At 40.7% G+C, this 20,351-nt stretch overlaps 1 protein-coding gene across 2 annotated transcripts; it reads left to right on the top strand.

Moving 5' to 3' along the window:
- The first annotated feature begins 5,773 nt into the window (after positions 1–5,773).
- Positions 5,774–13,620, top strand: LOC133236727 (cytochrome c oxidase copper chaperone). 2 transcript variants are annotated; one of them, XM_061398999.1, is made up of 3 exons: positions 5,774–5,977; positions 7,770–7,867; positions 13,490–13,620. In XM_061398999.1, exons 1-2 carry the CDS (start codon positions 5,796–5,798, stop codon positions 7,852–7,854), a joined length of 267 nt encoding a protein of 88 aa, XP_061254983.1. In that variant the 5' UTR covers positions 5,774–5,795; the 3' UTR covers positions 7,855–7,867; positions 13,490–13,620. The 2 variants fall into 2 exon arrangements, with proteins under 2 accessions (XP_061254983.1, XP_061254919.1); XM_061398935.1 differs by having other exon boundaries at positions 5,775–5,977; positions 7,770–7,858.
- The last annotated feature ends 6,731 nt before the right edge of the window (positions 13,621–20,351 follow it).

Here is a 20,351-nt window from a genome sequence, read left to right as displayed (position 1 = left end):
CACAATAAACTGTGGAAAATTCTGAAAGAGATGGGAATACCAGACCACCTGATCTGCCTCTTGATAAATTTGTATGCAGGTCAGAAAGCAACAGTTAGAACTGGACATGGAACAACAGACTGGTTCCAAATAGGAAAAGGAGTACGTCAAGGCTGTATATTGTCACCCTGCTTATTTAACTTCTATGCAGAGTACATCATGAGAAACTCTGGACTGGAAGAAACACAAGCTGGAATCAAGATTGCCGGGAGAAATATCAATAACCTCAGATATGCAGATGACATCACCCTTATGGCAGAAAGTGAAGAGGAACTCAAAAGCCTCTTGATGAAAGTGAAAGTGGAGAGTGAAAAAGTTGGCTTAAAGCTCAACATTCAGAAAACGAAGATCATGGCATCTGGTCCCATCACTTCATGGGAAATAGATGGGGAAACAGTGGAAACAGTGTCAGACTTTATTTTTCTGGGCTCCAAAATCACTACAGATGGTGACTGCAGCCATGAAATTAAAAGACGCTTACTCCTTAGAAGGAAAGTTATGACTAATCTAGATAGCATATTCAAAAGCAGAGACATTACTTTGCCAACAAAGGTCCGTCTAGTCAAGGCTATGGTTTTTCCTGTGGTCATGTATGGATGTCAGAGTTGGACTGTGAAGAAAGCTGAGTGCCGAAGAATTGATGCTTTTGAACTGTGGTGTTGGAGAAGACTCTTGAGAGTCCCTTGGACTGCAAGGAGATCCAACCAGTCCATTCTGAAGGAGATCAGCCCTGGGATTCCTTTGGAAAGAATGATGCTAAAGCTGAAACTCCAGTACTTTGGCCACCTCATGTGAAGAGTTGACTCATTGGAAAAGACTCTGATGCTGGGAGGGCTTGGGGGCAGGAGGAGAAGGGGACGACAGAGGATGAGATGGCTGGATGGCGTCACTGACTTGATGGACGTGAGTCTGAGTGAACTCTGGGAGTTGGTGATGGACAGGGAGGCCTGGTGTGCTTCGATTCATGGGGTTGCAAAGAGTCAGACACGACTGAGCGACTGATCTGATCTGATCTGATCTGATCGAAAGTAACATAGGCACCAGTTTACTTAATTACCTAGGAAGATAAGTATTAATTGACTTTGAGAAATAACAAGGAAAAGGCAATTTTCAGTTTTACTAACTGGCATATTTGCCCTATGATTGGACAATTCATACTGAAATCAAATTGGTAAGAGAATGAGCTATAAATTGAGAATTTAAATTGAGTCGGGTGAGGTATGAGTAGTGGGGAATTTTTTTTTCAAGACTTGTGGGTTGGATTGTTCAAATGTCTTTTAACTACATCAGTGAAGGGGGGTGGGAAGGACAATAAGAAGTCAAATAATGCTGAGCATAAAATACTGGGAGCTATTGTGATATTCAAGAGGAAATGGCTTACACTAGTGGTTACTCTCGTTCAGTTGTCATCATTTGTGGTGGGTGTAGGGTTGAGAGATCTGAGCTGCCTTACTACTTTCCTTCTTTGTGTTGCTGTTCAGTCACTAAGTTGTGTCTGACTCTTTGCAACCCCACAGACTGCAGCACATCAGGCTTCCCTGTCCTACACTATCTCCTGAAGTTTGTTCAAACTCATATCCATTGAGTCAGTGATGCCATGCAACCATCTCACCCTCTGTCACCCTTATCTTTTCCTGCCTTCAATCTTTCCCAGCATCAGGGGCTTTTCCAATGAGTCAGTTCTTCGCATCAGGTGCCCAAAGTGTTGGAGTTTCAGCTTCAGTATCAGTCCTTCCAATGAATATTCAGGGTTGATTTCCTTTAGGATTGACTGGTTTGATCTCCTTGCAGTCTATGGGACTCTTAAGAGTTTTCTTCAGCAACACAATTCAAAAGCATCAATTCTTCAGTGTTCAGCCTTCTTTATGGTCCAACTCTCACATCCATACATGACTACTGGAAAAACCATAGCTTTGACTATATGGACAGTTGTTGGCAAACTAATGTCTCTGTGTTTTAATACATTGTCTAGGTTTGTATCCAAGAGCCAAGCATCTTTTAATTTTACAGCTGCAATCACCATCCTCAGTGATTTTGGAGCCCAAGAAAATAAAATCTGTTACTGTTTCCACTGTTTCCCCATCTATTTGCCATGAAGTGATGGGACCAGATGCCACAACCTTATTTTTTTAATGTTGAGTTGTAAGTCAGCCTTTTCACTCTATTTCACCTTCATCAAGAAGCTCTTAAGTTTCTCTTCACTTTCTGCCATTAGCATGGTATTATATGGTGTGCTGCAATTCATGGGGTCGCAAAGAGTCGGACACGACTGAACGACTGAGCTGAACTGAACTGATATGCATATCTAAGATTGTTGATATTTCCACCAGCAATCTTGATTCCAGCTTGTGAGTCATCCAGCCTGGCATTTCTCATGATGTACTCTGCATATTCCAGAAAGAACATGTACCTCTGTTTCATCGACTATGCTAAAGCCTTTGTGTGGATCATAACAAATTGTGAAAAGCTCTTAAAGAGATGGGAATACCAGACCATCTTACCTGTCTCCTGAGAAACCTGTCTGTGGGTCAAGAAGCAACAGTTAGAACCCTGTATGGAACTACTGACGGGTTCAAAATTGAGAAAGGAGTACAACGGGGCTGTCTGCTGCCACCCTGTTTGTTTAACCTATATGCTGAGCATATCACGAGAAAAGCTGGGCTGGATGAGTTACAATTTGGAATCAAGATAGGTGGGAGAAACATGAAAAACCTCAGACATATGGATCATACCACTCTAATGGCAGAAAGCAAAGAGGAACTAAAGAGCCTCTCGATGAGGGTGAAGGAGGAGTATGAAAGAGCCAACTTAAAACTAAATATTAAAAAAACTAAGATCATGGTGTCTGGCCCCATTACTTCATGGCAAATAGAAGGGGAAAGGGTGAAAGTTGTGACAGGTTTCCTCTTCTTGGGCTCTAAAAATCCCTGTGGATGGTGCAGTCATGAAATAAGAGGTGATTGCTTCTTGGCAGGAAAGCTATGACAAACCTAGACAGTGTTTTGAAAGCAGAGACGTAATGTCTCTGCCGATAAAGGTTTGTATAGTCAAGGCTTATTTATGGTCTTCCCAGTGGTCATGTACGGTTGTGAGAGCTGGACAGTAAAGAAGACAGAACACCAAAGAATTGATGCCTTCAAACTGTGGTGCTGGAGAAGACTTCTGAAAGTCCCTTGAACAGCAAGGGGATCAAACCAGTCAATCTTAGGTGAAATCAACCCTGGATATTCCTTGGAAGGACTGATGATGAAGCTGAAGCTCCAGTATTTTGGTCATCTGATGAGAACAGCTGACTCATTGGACAAGTCCCTGATGCTGGGAAAGACTGAGGACAGAAGGAGAAGAGGGCATCAGAGGATAAGATGGCTGGATGGCATCACCTATGCAATGGACATGAACTTGGGCAAACTTTGGGAGATGGTGACGGACAGGGAGGCCTGATATGCTGCAATCCATGGGGTCACAAAGAGTCAGACATGACTGGGCGACTGAACAACAACAACTCTGCATATAGGCACTTCCCAGGTGGCGCTAATGATAAAGAACCCGCCTGCCAATGTAGGAAACTTAAGAGATGCAGGTTTGATCCCTGGGTGAGGACAATCCCCTGGAGGGCATGGCAACCCACTCCAGTATTCTTGCCTGGAGAGTCCCCATGGACAGTGGAGCTGACAGGCTACAGTTAATAGGGTTGCAAAGAGTTGGACATGAGTGAAGTGACTTAGCACCCATGCACACTGCATATACGTTAAATAAGCAAGGTGACAATATAGAGCCTTAATGAACTCCTTTCTCAATTTTGAACCAGTCTGTTGTTCCATATCTGGTTCCAACTGTTGCCTCCTGGCCTGTATACAGGTTTCTCAGGAGGCAGGTAACATGGTCTTGTATTTCCATCTCTTTCAGAATTTTCCAGTTTGTTGTAATCCACACAGTCAAAGGGTTTAGCGTAGCAAATGAAACAGAAATAGATGCTTTTCTGGAATTCCCTTGCTTTTTCTATGATCCAACGGATGTTGGCAATTTGATCTCTGGTTCATCTGCCTTTTCTAAATCCACCTTGTACATATGTAAGTTCTAGGTTCAGGTACTGCTGAAGCCTAGTTTGAAGGATTTTAAGTATTACCTTGCTAGCATGTGCAATAAGTGCAATTGTATGGTAGTCTGAACATTCTTCAGCATTGTCCTTCTTTGGGATTGGAATGAAAACTGACCTTTTCCAGTCCTGTGGCCACTGCTGAGTTTTCCAAATTTGCTGGCATATTGAGTGTAGCACTTTAATAGCATCATCTTTTAGGATTTGAAATAGCTCAGTTGGAATTCCATCACCTCCAGTAGCTTTGTTCATAGTAATGCTTCCTACAGCCCACTTGACTTCACATTCCAGGATGTCTGGCTCTAGGTGAGTGACCACGCTATCATGGTTATTTGGGTCATTAAGACCTTTTTTAGTATAGTTCTTCTGTGTATTCTTGCCACTTCTTAATCTCTTCTGCTTCTCTCAGGTCCTTGCCATTTCTGTCCTTCACTGTGCCCATTCTTGCATGAGATGTTCCCTTGGTATCTCAAATTTTCTTGAAGAGATCTCTAAAAGAATTCCTTAGAAGAAATGGAGTAGCCTTCATAGTCTACAAGAGTCCAAAAATGCAGTACTTGGGTGCAATCTCAAAAATTACAGAATGATCTTGGTTCATTTCCAAGGCAAATCATTCAACATCACAGTAGTCCAAATCTATGCCCCAACCTCTGATGCCAAAAACCCTGAAGTTGAACGGTTTTATGAAGACCGACAAGATCTTCTAGAACTAACACCAAAAAACAATGTCCTTTTCATCATAGAGGACTGGAATGCAAAAGCAGGAAATCAAACCTGGAGTAACAGGCAAGTTTGGCCTTGGAGTACAAAATGAAGCAACACAAAGGTTAAGAGTTTTGTCAAGAGAATACACTGGTCACAGCATACACCCTCTTCTAACAATACAAGAGATGACTCCACACATGGGCATAACAAGATGGTCAATACTGAAATCAGATTGATTATATTTTCTTCAGCTGAAGATAGAGAAGCTCTATACAGTCAGCAAAAATAAGACCTGGAGCTGACTGTGGCTCAGATTATCAGCTCCTTATTGCAAAACTCAGGCTTAAATTGAAGAAAGTAGAGAAAACCACTAGGTCATTCAGGTACGACCTAAATCAACTCCCTTACAGTTAATACAGTAGAAATGACAGATTCAAGGGATTAGATCTGATAGACACAGTGCGTGAAGAACTATGGATGGAGGTTGGTAACACAGTACAGGAGGGCAGTGACCAAAATCGTCTCCGAGAAAAACAAACGGCAAGAAGGCAACAACGTGGTTGTCAGAAGAAGCCTTACAAATAGCTGAGAAAAGAAGAGAAGCGAGAAGCAAAGGAGAAAAGGAAAGTATACCCAACGGAATGCAGAGTTCCAGAGAATAGGAAGGCGAGATAAGGAAGCCTTCTTAAGTGAACAACGCAAAGAAACAGGAAAATAATAGACTGGGAAAGCCTAGAAGATCTCCTCCTTTGTGGGTCCTCCAGGTCGCTGCACTCTCGTCTCACTTCTCTGCTCTTGGACCAAAGAGACGTCCTCACATTAATACCTTCATTTTGACTCTTCTGCACAGCGCCTTTAAAACAAACAAAAAAAATCTCTCCTTTCCCCTCTCTTCCCCCAATTGTGGAAGAGAGGCAGGACTTCCGTTTCTCTTCGGAGCGACTGCCGGAAGTGAATGCGCGCAAATCGGCTTCGCCAAGTCTGGAGAGTTCAGGCTGTCTGTGCTAGTTGCTGTTTTGGGGCACGAAAAATGCCAGGTCTGGCGGCCACAAGCCCTGCCCCATCTGAGTCGCAGGAGAAGAAGCCGCTGAAGCCCTGCTGCGCCTGCCCGGAGACCAAGAAGGCGCGCGATGCGTGGTTAGTCGGGGATGGGGCGGCCAGAGGCTCCGCGTCTAGCGTTCAGGCATTTCTGCCCTGCCTGGGGCTGGTGTTGATCCTCGCTTAGGCGTGTGGTGCTCTTGAAGATTATAAAGTCCAATAGGCTTCGCTGTTGGCTGTCTGTAGACTGAGCCCTTACCCTTTAGCTCACCCTTGGGAAACAGATGAAGGGATTGGAAAGAGGTCAGATTGACTCGAGTTTGCTTCGTCCACTCATTCCTTCCTACAAAGGGTTTCTGAACGTGGAAATGTTACGGGTCAAGCACTGCCTTAGGTTCAAAAACGTAGAAATGGGTAAAGATGCTGCTTGATTTAAAGGAACTTAAAGTTAATGGAGCATTAAAGTTAATGATTGCTGTGTGAGGTTTGGCAGTATCAAAGAGTACAATTTCTGGTGATTTCTCCCAAAATTTAGACATAGTAAGACACAGGGTACATTTCTTAACACTACAGAAAACCCCCTTATCCCCACCTCTTTTAGCTAGATGATTTAAAAATCAACCAGGCTATGACATAAATGACATTACAGTATTCAGAATAGTACAACTAGATTACCATCAACTCGCATTCTTGTTTTTATTGTATACAGCCTCTATTGTGGAACAAATATCTGAAGCAATCTTCAGATAATGTGAGTGTTACACCTCTCCCTCTAGTCCCTTTTTGTCCTCACATAGAAAGTAAAGAGAGCAAAAGTGACATTAACACTTAAGTATTTTGCAAGTAATACTGTGAAGGGAGAATTGAAGACTACAGTGGGATACTGTGCTTCCACAGTTAAAAACAGTAGGTGCTTATTGAACCTTCAGATAGTATTACATCATGATTAAGAGCCTGGGATCCAGTTTCAGTTTGAGTCCTGGTTCACCAACCAGCTTTGTGACCTTGAGCAAATTAACATCTCTGCCTCATGTCTGTAAAACAGGCCTAAGGTTTCTGCCTTCAGGATTACTGTGCTCTAAGTCATATTTGGTGCCTAGCACAGTATTTTCAGTATTTAATAAGTGATCAGGGTGAACTAGCTATTATTTTCATAAGGATCTTGCTATCCCATGCAGACAGCCATTAAAGCTAGTGAAAGATAGGTTGTATTTAGAAGGAAGGAGAACCTACCTTTTTTAAAGATAACTTCTGCATCAGTTACCTTTGACCCCTATGGCGGCTCCCCAGATACCTAGAGTCAGAAGTCAGTTTTTTCATATAATTGATTTTTTTCGTGGTCCCAGTCTTTACTTTGTAATTTTACAAGTGAAAAGTTCTTTGATCATCATGAGTGGGGCTCCTCAGGCCGCCCTTGGCAGCCAGATGTTTTTTGCTGTTTGTGTTGGGTGTCTTGTGGCTAGAAGTAAATTTATTTAGAGGTATTTGAATGTAGAGCGGAATAAAAAATGTAATTCCTCTGTGATAGGCAAAAAATTAAGCTCTTCTTTCTGTATATTTGTTAACTTTTTACTCAGTTTATTTCATTACAGAGCAGTATTATTCCTTGGATATTGCCTAGGGTCAATATTTAATATGCATAATTATTTCTTCTAATCAGATTCCTCTACCCCCCAAAACTAGTTATCTGTGGAACATTTTCATGGGCAAGGAAGTATAACAAGAGCCAGGAAAAACAAATTTGGTATAAAACCATTGGTATAATACCATTTTTAAAACTCCAGCTGTATCCTGTCAGATCCGTGTTCTGCCTCACTCCTCATCACTTAGCTTACTTACCACTAAGTGTGCTTAATGCCTACTTTATTAACAAGTACATTTTGATTTATAGCATAATTGAGAAAGGAGAAGAGCAATGTGGACACCTAATTGAAGCCCACAAGGAGTGCATGAGAGCCCTGGGATTTAAAATATGAAATGGTGAGCATGGTACTTTCTTATTTGGAAGGTAATACATAGGCTGACTGCTTCCAATCTGTGTATTGCTTTACAGGTTTAGCAATCATTCGGCAGCATTCTTGGGGCTTCCCTCATAGTTCAGTGGGTAAAGAATCTGCCTGCAATGCAGGAGACCCCGGTTCAATTCCTGGGTCAGGAACCTCCTCTGGAGAAGGAAATGGCAACACATTCTGGTATTCTCACCTAGAGAATCCCATGGACAGAGAAGCCTGGCGGGCTACAGTCCATGGGCTCGCAAGAGTCAGACACGACTTAGCAACTAAACTACCACTTGTCTGAATGGTAGCTCACCTGGTTAATCTAACATGCCTAAGGATAACTAGAAAAATAGCTTTTCAGTTTCTAGTGTACATCTAGCATCTAATGATGCTAATAAATTGAGAAATATGGGACTTCCCTGGTGGTCCAGTGGTTAAGACTTCCAGCTTCCACTGCAGGGTCCCTGGGCTCCATCTTTGGTTGGTCAGGATCCTGCATGCTGCATGTTGCCACCAGAAAAAAAAGAAATTGAGAGGTGTTTTATGGGTTTGGGAAGGGGAGAATTAAGCTTTCAAGTAAGGGCTTGACAAAAGCTTCTAGAGTTATGTTAGAGATACGAGAATCACTGCTTAGGAAGTTCAGAATATCCAGACAAAATTCGGTTGTCTGATTAAAAGGGAAATATTCTCTGTTTTTTGTTTCTAATCTTGTGAGTTTTTAGGAAAAGCTTTTTAAAAAAAATTATATATTATAATTGGAGGCTAATTACAATACTGTGGTGGTTTTTCCCATTCATTAACATGAATCAGCCATGGGTGTACATGTGTCCCCCTGTCCGGAACACCTCCCCGCCCCTTCCCTCCCCATCCCATCCCTCTGGGTTATCCCAGTGCACCAGCTTTGAGTGCCCTGTTTCATGCATCAAACCTGGACTGGCGATCTGTTTCACATATGGTAATATACATGTTTCAATGCTTTTCTCTCAAGTCATCCCACCCTCGCCTTCTCCCACAGAGTCCAAAAGTCTGTTCTTTATATCTGTGTCTCTTTTGCTGTCTCACAGGGCCATTGTGTCCATCTTTCTAAAGTCCATATAGATGCGTTAATATACTGTATTGGTATTTTTCTTTCTGACTTAGGAAGAGCTTTTAAGTACAGAGTATGCCGCACATGGAAGCATTGCTTTCTGCAAAAGAGAAATGGAATTGTTGCTGTTTCTTTTGTACCATGCTTTATTCTAATAAAACTAAAATCTCGTTTCTTTGTTTTTTTGGCTGTGCTGGGTCTTTGTTGCTGCATGGGCTTTTCTCTAGTTGCAGAGAATAGGGGTCTCTAGTTGGGGTATGCCAACTTCTTATTGCGGAGGCTTCTCTTGCGGAGCACAGGCTCTGGGGCACTCAGGCTTCACGTGGTCTCGGTAGTCGTGCCTTGCAGGCTCTAGAGCACTGGTTCAGTAGGCATGGTGCATGGGCAGATTTGCCACGCGGCCTGTGGGATCTTCCCAGATCAGGGTCAAACCCAAGTCTCCTGCATTGGCAGGTGGATTCTTTACCACTGAGCCACCTGGGGAAGCCCCTCTGGACATACCAAGTGTTCAATAGAAGATTCTTGATTAAATGAATGAATAAATGAGGAAACTAGGCCCATATGTTTGAAGTGACTACCTCTAGGCAGGGTCAGACCTGTAACCTCTGTCTCTAGACAGATTGCCTCTGCTTGGTAAGAGGGAATAAGATCCACACCATACCACCATTTTAATAATAGCTGAGAGATAAAGCCAAAGCTACATACCACTATAAAAGTAATAGAAAGCCTGGCTTCTTTCCCTTTCACCTGTTTCCTGCCTCTTTGGAATTTTACATGTGACCAGCCTTCCTCATTGAGCTGTGAAAAAGGGGGGATAAGGAACCAGCTGATAAGAAGTATCACTATGAGGTGGAAAACAGTCTAGACTGAAAGTCCTGAGGCTTAACTTTGGTTCTCCTGTTCTTTAGCTTAGAGTGTGTTTTACTTGAACTAAATATATGTTCATTAAGATACTAATCTAATCATATCTGAGTTTTACTTTTTTGTTTATAAAAAGAGAACCATAATATATTTTGTGATTTTTATGTATGGTATTATGAACCTGTGTATACAAGATACACATAAGTGACTTTTTAGAAATCTCATGGTGAATCATTTTGTAAAATAAGTAAATATGGTTGTGGGGAGCTTAAAAAGTATAACTTTTAAAAAATACACTATTTTTTAAAAATATAACTTGATTACTTCAAAGACATGGAATCTCAACATTTGTACATGATTTCCTTGTCCCTTTCTTTCTAGTCAGTTGTGTAAGCTTAGGGTTAAGCCTACCTTGATAAAAAGGGTGATTTTTTTTAAACGCTAATTTTAGGAGCATCAGAAGTTTCACTTGGACTTCATGTGGATCTCAAAGGTGATACAGTTATTGCTATAAGTAGCATATATTCACAAGGACCGAAAGATATCATGGTTTTATTTGTTATTGGGATGGAGAATGAGAATGATTCCTATGGCTTCGTTTGTGTATAAAAGAAAATGCAAGAGCTTTGGACTTAGAAAACAGTTGAACCAGTTGTGTTATTGAGCAAGTCCTTAATTTTCTTAATTTTCTGAGCCTTAGTTTTCTTATGTGTAAAGGAGAGACAACAGTACATGACCAAACTACTTCTTAGAGTCATTGTGATAATTAAATGATATGTGTGTGAATAGGCTTTGTAAACTGTCAAAGAGAAACCAGATAGCCATATCTTGGAATTGTGGATAGCAGACATTCTATTGAGATCTGTTTAATATATGTCATGATTATGTAGTTTTGAATCCTGGTTATGAAAAGAATCTGGATTCTTTCTTAGGATTGAGAATATGTTTTTTATTTTCAGCATAATGCTACTTTTGGAAAAGGAACAGGTGTTTGGATCTACTTTGGTCCCAGGTACCCTATTTCCCTATCCCCCATGGGGAAATGGAGGGACCATGAAGTCAAAAAAAAAAAAAAAGACTTGCTTAAGTTAGGAATGGATAGGTGGTGGGATTAAAACTAGAATCTTGATCTTGTTTTGTTTTGGCTGCTCTGGGCCTGCTGTGTGCAGGCTTTCTCCAGGTGCTCAGAGCAGGGGCTCCTCCTCTTCATGGTGCCCGGGCTTCTCGTTGTGATGGCTTCTTTTGTGAAGCACAGCTCAGTAGTTGTGACTCTGGGGCCCTAGAGCATGGGCTCAGTAGCTGTGGAGTATGGGCTTAGTTGCCCCAAGGCACGTGCAATCTTCCTGGACCAGGGATCAGATCTGTGTCCCCTGCATTGGCAGGCAGATTCTTTACCACTAGACCACCAAGGAAGTCCGAATCTAGGTCTTTTTCACTCTCCAGGTTGAGAGCACTTTATACTTCACTCCTTGCACTTAATGAGATTTTACTGCCAACATATTCGTTTTCAGGTTTACCTAAAACTTTATTTTGAATGCTAGTTACAAAGACCTTTTGTTAAAATACAGAGGTGGATATAACTCAGCAACTGGGTCAGTAACTGGGTAAAATTCAACACTACTATCTGCTCTGTTATAAGATAAACTTAACTAAATTGGTATCTCTTACACCATTAGACCACATTTTTCTGAAGATAGCTTCAAAGGAAAAATATTTTGTGACCTCAGATCTTCCCAGTAATGATCATGAAAGTTCCTTAATTCAAAAACATTAGTAGCTTTTATTTTCTAAATAAGATCTTAATTGTACCTTGAATCCAGAAAATTGAACTTAATATGAAAGTAAGTACATTCAACCAGAAGTGTACCTTATAATCATCTGAGGAGTGTTTTCCAAAATTCACAAGCTTGAGCCCTGATCTTCACCTGTTAACTGAAGCTCCTAGATAATTTTCAGGTGTTCTTCTCTAAGAACCACTGGCTTAAGCTGAAGAAGTAGTAGGGATAATACTAAATATAAATTGTCTAAAGATTTAATAGCAGCAAAAACAGAGACTTGAAAACTACTCCTAAGAAAAAATACGGTGTGGTTGTGGTGATTCTAGACATTTACAACTGCTTTTTTCTTTTTCTTTGGCTGTGCTAGGACTTCGTTGCTGTGTGAGGAATTTCTCTAGTTGCGGCCTGCAAGGGCTACTCGCTGGTTGGGGTACACAGGCGTCTCGTTGCGGTGGCTTCTCTTGTGGAGTACCGGCGCTAGCACACGGGTTTCAGGAGTTGCAGCATACAGGCTTTAGAGTGCCGGCTCGGTAGTTTTGGTGCACAGGCTTACTTGCTCCATGGCATGTGGAATCTTCCCACACCAGGGATCCAACCCATGTCCTCTGCGTTTGGCAGGTGGATTCCTATCTGCTGGGCCACCAGGGAAGTCCATGACTGCTTCTTTTACTGAAAGAGAAACTTGAGGAACCTAAAACCTGCTTAGAAATGGCGGCTGGCATCTTTCTGCCTTTAAGACCCAGCAGGCACCTAGGGAACACAGTTTGGGGGCTAAAATCTTTGAAATAAATTAAAGGACCAGCACTGAGTGGTGGTGATACTCAGTATTTAAAGTTTAATTGACCTTAATATTTGGTTAACATATGCTTAAAATATGCTGATTTCACACACACAAAACAAACTCAGGGACAACTGATGATGTCTGAAAATATGATCCTGAGAGTCAAGAAAAAGGATCATTTTTGCTATTTGAACATTTATTTCAATAGATATCTGTCTTCTGTCAAGGACTTTATACCCAGAGGCTTTCAGTGGGTAGCCCCCTTGATGATGAGTAGCTGATAGCAAAAGAGGTAACAATACTATACAGACTGCTGTCTCCTGAAATGATGAGTGACTTCATTTTTGCATACGTTTACATGTATTCTTCCTCTGAGCCTTTTAGAAAAGAGAGAATTTATATATTTATATTGTTGATAAGCCTTATCTTTTCTAAACCAAATGCAGGAATAGCTAGGTGAGGGAAGCACTTAGATTAGACTTGACAATTCGGCCAGTCCAATTACTTAGCTACCTTGTTAGCATTGCTCCTCTCTTCTGGGATAGGAGTGGGGGTGGGTACGAGCTTTTTGGAGAGACACCTTCTATGACCAGCAGCCCTATCCTCTGCTGCTCTCCCTTTTTGATCTTTCCAGATTCGTTTCAAAAGTGTTACCCTTACTTTGCCCTTGGGTTTTGAGTGAGTAACTTTCCACAGGAAATGCCTTGTATACAGAGCTGACTTGCCTTCCACTTCGTGGATCTTTGCCAAACATACTTGAGTCAGCAAGGAGGGGGGTGCAAGTCTCTTCTCTTGAATATCTATAAAAATAAACCTCTTTGGGGAAGATGTTTTTGAGAAAATAAATGAACGTATAGTTTTTACTTCAACAAAGACTTTAAAGATTAAACCTTGTAATGAATTAAACAGTTTCCGTGATGTTTTTAAAGTTAAGCAAAACTAAAATTGTAAAGTGTGGATCTTTTGTGACTGGTTTAGAATAATTGTGGCAGTTAGTTAATAGTCCTCGGCTGAAGCATATATTTCTAGCATCTTAATTCTTGGCTCCATAGGTCTGACATGGTGTTTGAAATTTTAAACTTTCTAAAATACATTTTTTATCTGCAGGTGGTCTGCTCTGGGAGTGAATAGTTCCTGAAAAATGAAGAAGATTCAGTAACTTTGGGAGTTCCTTGCTGAAAATTGATAAATAAAAAATTATTTATAATTTATTAAAAAAAAATCCCTGGTTAAAAGTCTTCAGGTGTGTTTCTTTTTATATTCCTCACATCCTCAAGTGGTATTTATTTTTCTTAAGGAATATCTATGGGTTTCTCATTTGTGGATTCAAACAAGCTTGGATCAAAAATATTGGGGGGTGGGGCGGGGGAATTCCAGAAAGTTGCAAAAAATAAAACTTGAGTTTGTCATTTTTTTCAACTATTTACATAGTATTTACAACTGTTTACATTGTATTTACAACTATTTGCACAATATTTACATTTTATTAGGTATTATAAATAATCTAGAGATGTGTATAGGAGGATGTGCTTAAGTTATATAGAAATACTACATCATTTTGTATAAGGGACTTGAGCAAACACAGGTTCTGATATCCACAGGAGGGTCCTGGAACCAATTGCCCCAGATCCTGAGGGACCGACTGTAGTATAAACAAATCTTATAACAAATTTCTTATGTTCTTGTTGTCATTCTGGGAACTTTGGATTTTTTTTGTCAAGAGAAAGCAGATACTGATCTTACCTAACGAAATCACAAAGATTAGTTATATAGATGTATTCAATTTATAATTCATCTGGTAGTCAAACCATCTCATTCAAGGTTTTATTTTTTATTTTTAACTTTTTAAAAGGTAAGAATTGAACAAATCTTCAGTCTTAATATTTTAAGTCATTATTGTTCTTTAGTAATTTTCTCTTTTGTGAAAGTAACTTGTTTAGATTTTGGACCACATCAGGGTACGTTGGCTTGAAAGATCTCAACTGTTTGGCATAATTAAGTGTACATTTTTTACATTTTAGAATAGACTAGGATCATAAGTTTAATGCGTAGGGGCCAAACAGTTATCTCTTATTAATTGTAAGTTGGCCCAGGTCAGAGGCTGGATTTTTACAAATAAGTCGCTAATGAAATAGCTCAGTCCTACACTGTAGTGATACAGAATATATGTTCTATTCACTATGTTTTATAGTTCTAACATATAGAACATAGTGAATAGAACATAAAGTGTGGATCCCTATAGCAGCCCTGTGGTCCTATTAGCTGCTTTTGAGCAAATGAGGCAGTTGGTCATACTCTGTCTTTGAATTTTAAATCTTAACAAAAGATACTGTGAAAACTAATGAGAATATGTAGGGTTCACGTGTCATGATTGGAAGATTGCTTCTAAAAAGGAACTGAACTAAATTGTTCCTAAGGATCCTTTCCTAGTTAAGACATGGCTCTGGGGCTTCCCTGGCAGTCCAGTGGCTAAGACCCCACACTTCCAGTGCAGGGGGTGCAGGTTCAACCTCTGGTGGGGTAACCAGAATCCCACGTGCTGTACAGCTGGGGAAAGAAAAAAGCGTAGCTTTGAAGTGACAGGCTTAAGTTCAGCAGATGGCTACATGACCTCAAACAAGTCAGCCTCTTTGGGTCTGTTTTTCTCATCTGAAAGAAAAAATTGGGGATAGAAGTAATACAAGATTGAGTACTCATTAAAGTGGGGGTACATAAAGCATTTGGCACAATATCTAGCATTTAATGTTACTGACATTCTCTGTATTCATATTTTTACTTTAACATTCGCTTGGATATAGAGTTTTATATAAGTGGACATTGTGTAGATTTCAGAGCAATCTTCTAGGGTGAAGAATAGATTCTTGGACTCCTAAGGGAGATGATGTGAATCAACTTCCCACCAATATAGATAGCTGGCAGATGGTTATCCATATTCTGCTTGAATATGTCTTGGAACTACAAAAAGAAAAAGAAAATTCCTAACCTTATCTCCCAATGTTAATTTTTGCTGTTCCAAATTTTTCTTAACGCTTTTAATATATATTTTAAAAACAAAAAATTCAGGTCATTTTTCTATGCTACTTTTCTTTTTTTGACTGTGCCAGGTCTTGTTGCAGCACACAGGATCTAGTTCACTGACAAGAGATCAAACCCTTGTCCCCCGCGTTGGAAGCATAGAGTCGTCACCACTGGACCACCAGGAATATCCTTATGCCACATATTTGTAACGCAATCATAGTATTAACTTTTCTCCATAATGTATTTTATCACCTGTGAGTATAGTTCTACAGTATGGTTTATATTAGCTGTGTACAAATCTGCTCCATGGCTTACCATAATTTAAACAATTCTCTATCTGTGCATTCATTAAACAAATGTTTTCAGTTCAGTTCAGTCGCTCAGTCGTGTCCGACTCTTCGCGACCCCATGAGTCGCAGCACGCCAGGCCTCCCTGTCCATCACCAACTCCCGGAGTTAACTCAGACTCACGTCCATCGAGTCAGTGATGCCATCCAGCCATCTCATCCTCTGTCGTCCCCTTCTCCTCCTGCCCTCAATCCCTCCCAGCATCAGAGTCTTTTCCAATGAGTCAACTCTTCGCGTGAGGCAGCCAAAGTACTGGAGTTTCAGCTTCAGCATCATTCCCTCCAAAGAAATCCCAGGGCTGATCTCCTTCAGAATGGACTGGTTGGATCTCCTTGCAGTCCAGGGGACTCTCAAAAGTCTTCTCCAACACCACGGTTCAAAAGCATCAATTCTTCGGTGCTCAGCCTTCTTCACAGTCCAACTCTCACATCCATACATGACCACAGGAAAAACCATAGCCTTGACTAGACGGACCTTTGTTGGCAAAGTAATGTCTCTGCTTTTGAATATGCTATCTAGGTTGGTCATAACTTTCCTTCCAAGGAGTAAGCGTCTTTTAATTTCATGGCTGCAGTCACCATCTGCAGTGATTTTGGAGCCCAAAAAAGTAAAGTCTGACACTGTTTGCACTGTTTCCCCATCTATTTCCCATGAAGTGATGGGACCGGATGACATGATCTTCATTTTCTGAATGTTGAGCTTTAAGCCAACTTTTTCACTCTCCACTTTGACTTTCATCAAGAAGCTTTTGAGTTCCTCTTCACTTTCTGCCATAAGGGTGGTGTCATCTGCATATCTGAGGTTATTGATATTTCTCCCAGCAGTCTTGATTCCAGCTTGTGTTTCTTCTAGTCCAGCATTTCTCATGATGTACTCTGCATATAATTTAAACAAATGTTTATAGAATGCCTGTTATATGTTACATACCGTTCTAGGAACTGGGTCTCAGTATTGAACAGGATACATACCAGATATCTAAATTATTTCTGATTTAAAAAAGTTTTGTTTTGTTGGTTTTGTGGAAACATAAGGAAGAAAGAAATCAGCTGAAATGCCACCAGTCTACAATAGACCACTTCTTGGTAACCTTGCCATTTATCTCTTTTTGCACGTATGCTTTTTTTTTTTCCATTGGCTACTCCATTATAACACTACAATGGACATTTCCAAAGGAAAGTACAAGTATCATTTAACCAAAGATGGGCCAGAGGCTTTGGATGAGTCCTGCCTGACTGATCTCTAGAAAGGGGGTGCTCATTTGTACCTTAGTACTGAGGGTGACCTCTTAGCAAGATTAATTTTTTCAACGTTTGTCAATTTGATATGCTTACCTGATTGGTAAAGGAATTAAACAACCCTTCTTGACATCTGCCATACTTAAAAGTACATCTCACAAGACTGCCCATCATTCCCAGGTGCTTAAGTCTCCCCAAAGATTATGTGTAGCATTTTATTACTAATAATAGTAACATGTTACCACAATAATTTGAAAAAATGAAGAACTTAGCTTCCTAATAGGTTGTCACCCTGTTCTGACATACCTCTTGGCTAAGCTCCTGCTATTCATGATACTTTCCAAATTCTCAATACAGATACATTCATGCTATTCTCTAAAATTAGTTCCCTTTGTCTAACCTTGAAACATTTGACTTGAAGGTTGATGAGAACAGGACCATATACCTGTGCAAAGTCTGCTTTAGGATAACTATACAGGTCTGATGTGAGAAGAAACTATAATCCCCATTTCACAGGTGAGTACAGGCAGTCAGGTTAAAGAAATTGTTCTGGTCAAATATTTGGTGACCTGGGATGTGAGTCTTTGTCATTAGAGTTCAAGCCCAAAAACCCAAAGTTCTTTCCTGTACCAGTTAACTAATAAAAAAAATAATGTATTCATAGTCATAAATACATTTATTCATTCAGTACATATTTAGTGAAGGCCTGTTATGTGCAAAGAACTGCCCTAAATGTTGAGTATGTGAATATGTGAATCATATGCATCCCCTGTTCTCGAAATGAGAGGATGCTTGAGTCAACATTTACTGAGGACATACTAAATGCCAACTGTATGCTAAGTAATGAACAAAGATTAGTAAGACATGGACTCTGCTCTCAAAAAGCTTGTATTCTGGTGGATATATGTATATAAGCTATAAAAATAAAAAGTTGAATATTCAGTGCTATGATAAGTATTCCAAGATGTTTTCCTAAAAAGAGTACATGTGTGAATATACCCAGTGTTTCTTTAGCTGTGATAAACTGCTAGATGGTGGTTCTGTGTTGATGATGGTGCTTTTGACAGTTAAGTTATACAAAATCTTCATCAAGGAAAATATATAACTGGAAGTCCAGGGTTAGAGCAAACTCTAGATGCAGTGATATCAGAGGCTCAGTGATGCCATCCAAGAATCAAGTTATCAGTATTTTTCATCTCAGGACTCTCTTCCGGGATTGATGAAGCTAATCATGTTTTATTGTTTAAGTCCAGCAGAGGAGAGAGAAACTATTCCTAAGGCATTGAAGTACCCTGCACCCCCTACATTTTTGATCTGATTGAGCCAAATTAGATTTTGTGTAAGACTCCATGGACTGTAGCCTGCCAGGCTCTCCTGTCCATGGGATTTCCCAGGCAAGAATACTGGAGTGGGTCACCATTTCCTACTCCAGGGGATCTTCCTGACCCAGGGATCAAACCCGTGTCTCTTGCATCTCCTGGCAAGGGGATTCTTTACCATCTGTGCCATCTGCAGAGAGTATAATGATAATTGTCAACAGAACGCCTTATGCTGATTGGCTTAAACCAGGATCCCCTCCTTGGATCCATGTATAGTTTAGATATCAGAACAAAACTGGAATTCTGTTATAAGGAGGAAGAGGTAAATGGTACATAGACGTTGAACAGATGACCAACTTTGCACCAAATCATCTTGTTTACTAACCACCAAATTATTCTAATGGTCAAATTGAGTTTAGAGGAGCATTTCTTCTTAGTTTACTCAAACTTTTAAGAGAAAGTTACTGATAGCACAGAACAAGTCATCTGATACTCAGTTTTCATAGAATATAGGAGATGTTTAACAACCACTGGCTGAAGAGCAGTCCTGTGGAGATCCTTGCGTGTGTGCATGCTAAGTTACTTCTGTCGTGTCCAACTCTTTGCAACCGTATGGACTGTAGCCCACCAGGCTCCTCTCCATGGGATTCTCCAGGCAAGACAACTGGAGTAGGTTGCCATGCCCTCCTCCAGGGAATCTTCCTGACCCAGGGATCGAACCCACATCTCTTATGTCTCCTGCATTGGCAGATGGGTTCTTTACCACTAGTGCCACCTGGAAAGCCCATGGAGATCTTTAGGGAGATCTGCATCTGAATGTATTCAACTGCAAGTACTAGAATACCCAACTAGAATGGCTTAAGTAATACATATAATTTGTTTCCTGTTATAAAGTCTGGTGGTTGAAAGTTTCAGATTTGATACAATGCTCAGTGATACTTTGAAGAACCAAGATTTGTTCTATTTTTCTTCTCTCTAACCTTCTCATCCTTAGGCCTATCCTATCTCATGGCTATGGTAGCTTCAAGCATTACACCATCATATAGCTGTATTCAAGCCAGAATTAAAGGCAGCAGGTGTCCTTACTGGCTTCAGGGAAAATACTTTTCCTCGGATGCTCCCATGTACACAGTCTCGTGTCTCATTGGTCACATGCCCACTCTTAAACCAGTTGCAGTAGAGAGGAATGGGATAGTGTGCTTGGCTTTGACCAGTCTTATTTCAGGCCCTGGCAACCCAGAGAGAAGCCCACCCTTCTTCATATATTGTCCAAGAAAATCAGAGTTCCACAGACTGGGGGGAAGGCGGAAATGGGATAAGAAAGCAGTAGTGTCTGCCTGAGATCAGCTCAGCAGTATGTGTCCAAAGCCTAAAATCATGCCTGTGTTCTATTTTAATAACTATATTAGCAAAGCATTCATCTCAAACCCAATGTTTCTCAAACTATGTGAGGTGAAGGACTACAATTTTTTCCAATTCATAGGCTAATAAGTTTTCTGTCAAATTGTATAAAAATGTCTAAGTTCTCTCAATTTCTGTCCATATCTCATCATGGACCAGTAACAGCTCTCAGAGCAGCCGTGGTCTATGACCACTCTTGGAGAGGTCATTCAGCTGGCTCACTTCATAATCTGGCCCCAGCTTGCTTCTCCTGCCTCATGTCCTGGGCTCCCTTTGATTCACCTGTAACAAACTGTTCTCCATTACCAGAATACGCCATGTATTTTCATTTTACTTCTGGATTTGACTTCACATTCTGTTCTCCCTTCCTGGCAGGCCCTTCCCTAGCTGGGGGAACACCTACTGAGCGTGTTTTTAGACCGGCTTAAATGTCACCTTCCCTGTGCTGTTTTTCCTGAATTCTTTGCTCCACCCATCAGTGAGTGCTTCTTTGAACCCCATCCTGTCTCATGGCTATGGTTGCGTCAAGCATTACATATCACACTACTCAAGCCAGGATGAAAGGTAGCAGGCCTCCTTACTGTCTCCACAAAGGAGTATACTTTTTCCAGAAGCTTCCCAACACTTGTCCTCTTATGTCTCATTGGC

Source organism: Bos javanicus, chromosome 1 (assembly GCF_032452875.1).
Source record: "Bos javanicus breed banteng chromosome 1, ARS-OSU_banteng_1.0, whole genome shotgun sequence".
NCBI lineage: Eukaryota > Metazoa > Chordata > Mammalia > Artiodactyla > Bovidae > Bos > Bos javanicus.
Note: the sequence above shows the minus strand (reverse complement) of the source record. Positions and strands in the feature narration are given on the sequence as shown.

Excerpts from the sequence above, each read along its gene's own strand:
- LOC133236727 (XM_061398999.1), top strand. The coding sequence starts at position 5,796 with ATGCGCGCAAATCGGCTTCGCCAAGTCTGGAGAGTTCAGGCTGTCTGT. Across the intron at positions 5,978-7,769 it reads AAGAAGGCGCGCGATGCGTG|CATAATTGAGAAAGGAGAAG; the intron begins GTTAGTCGGGGA and ends TTTGATTTATAG.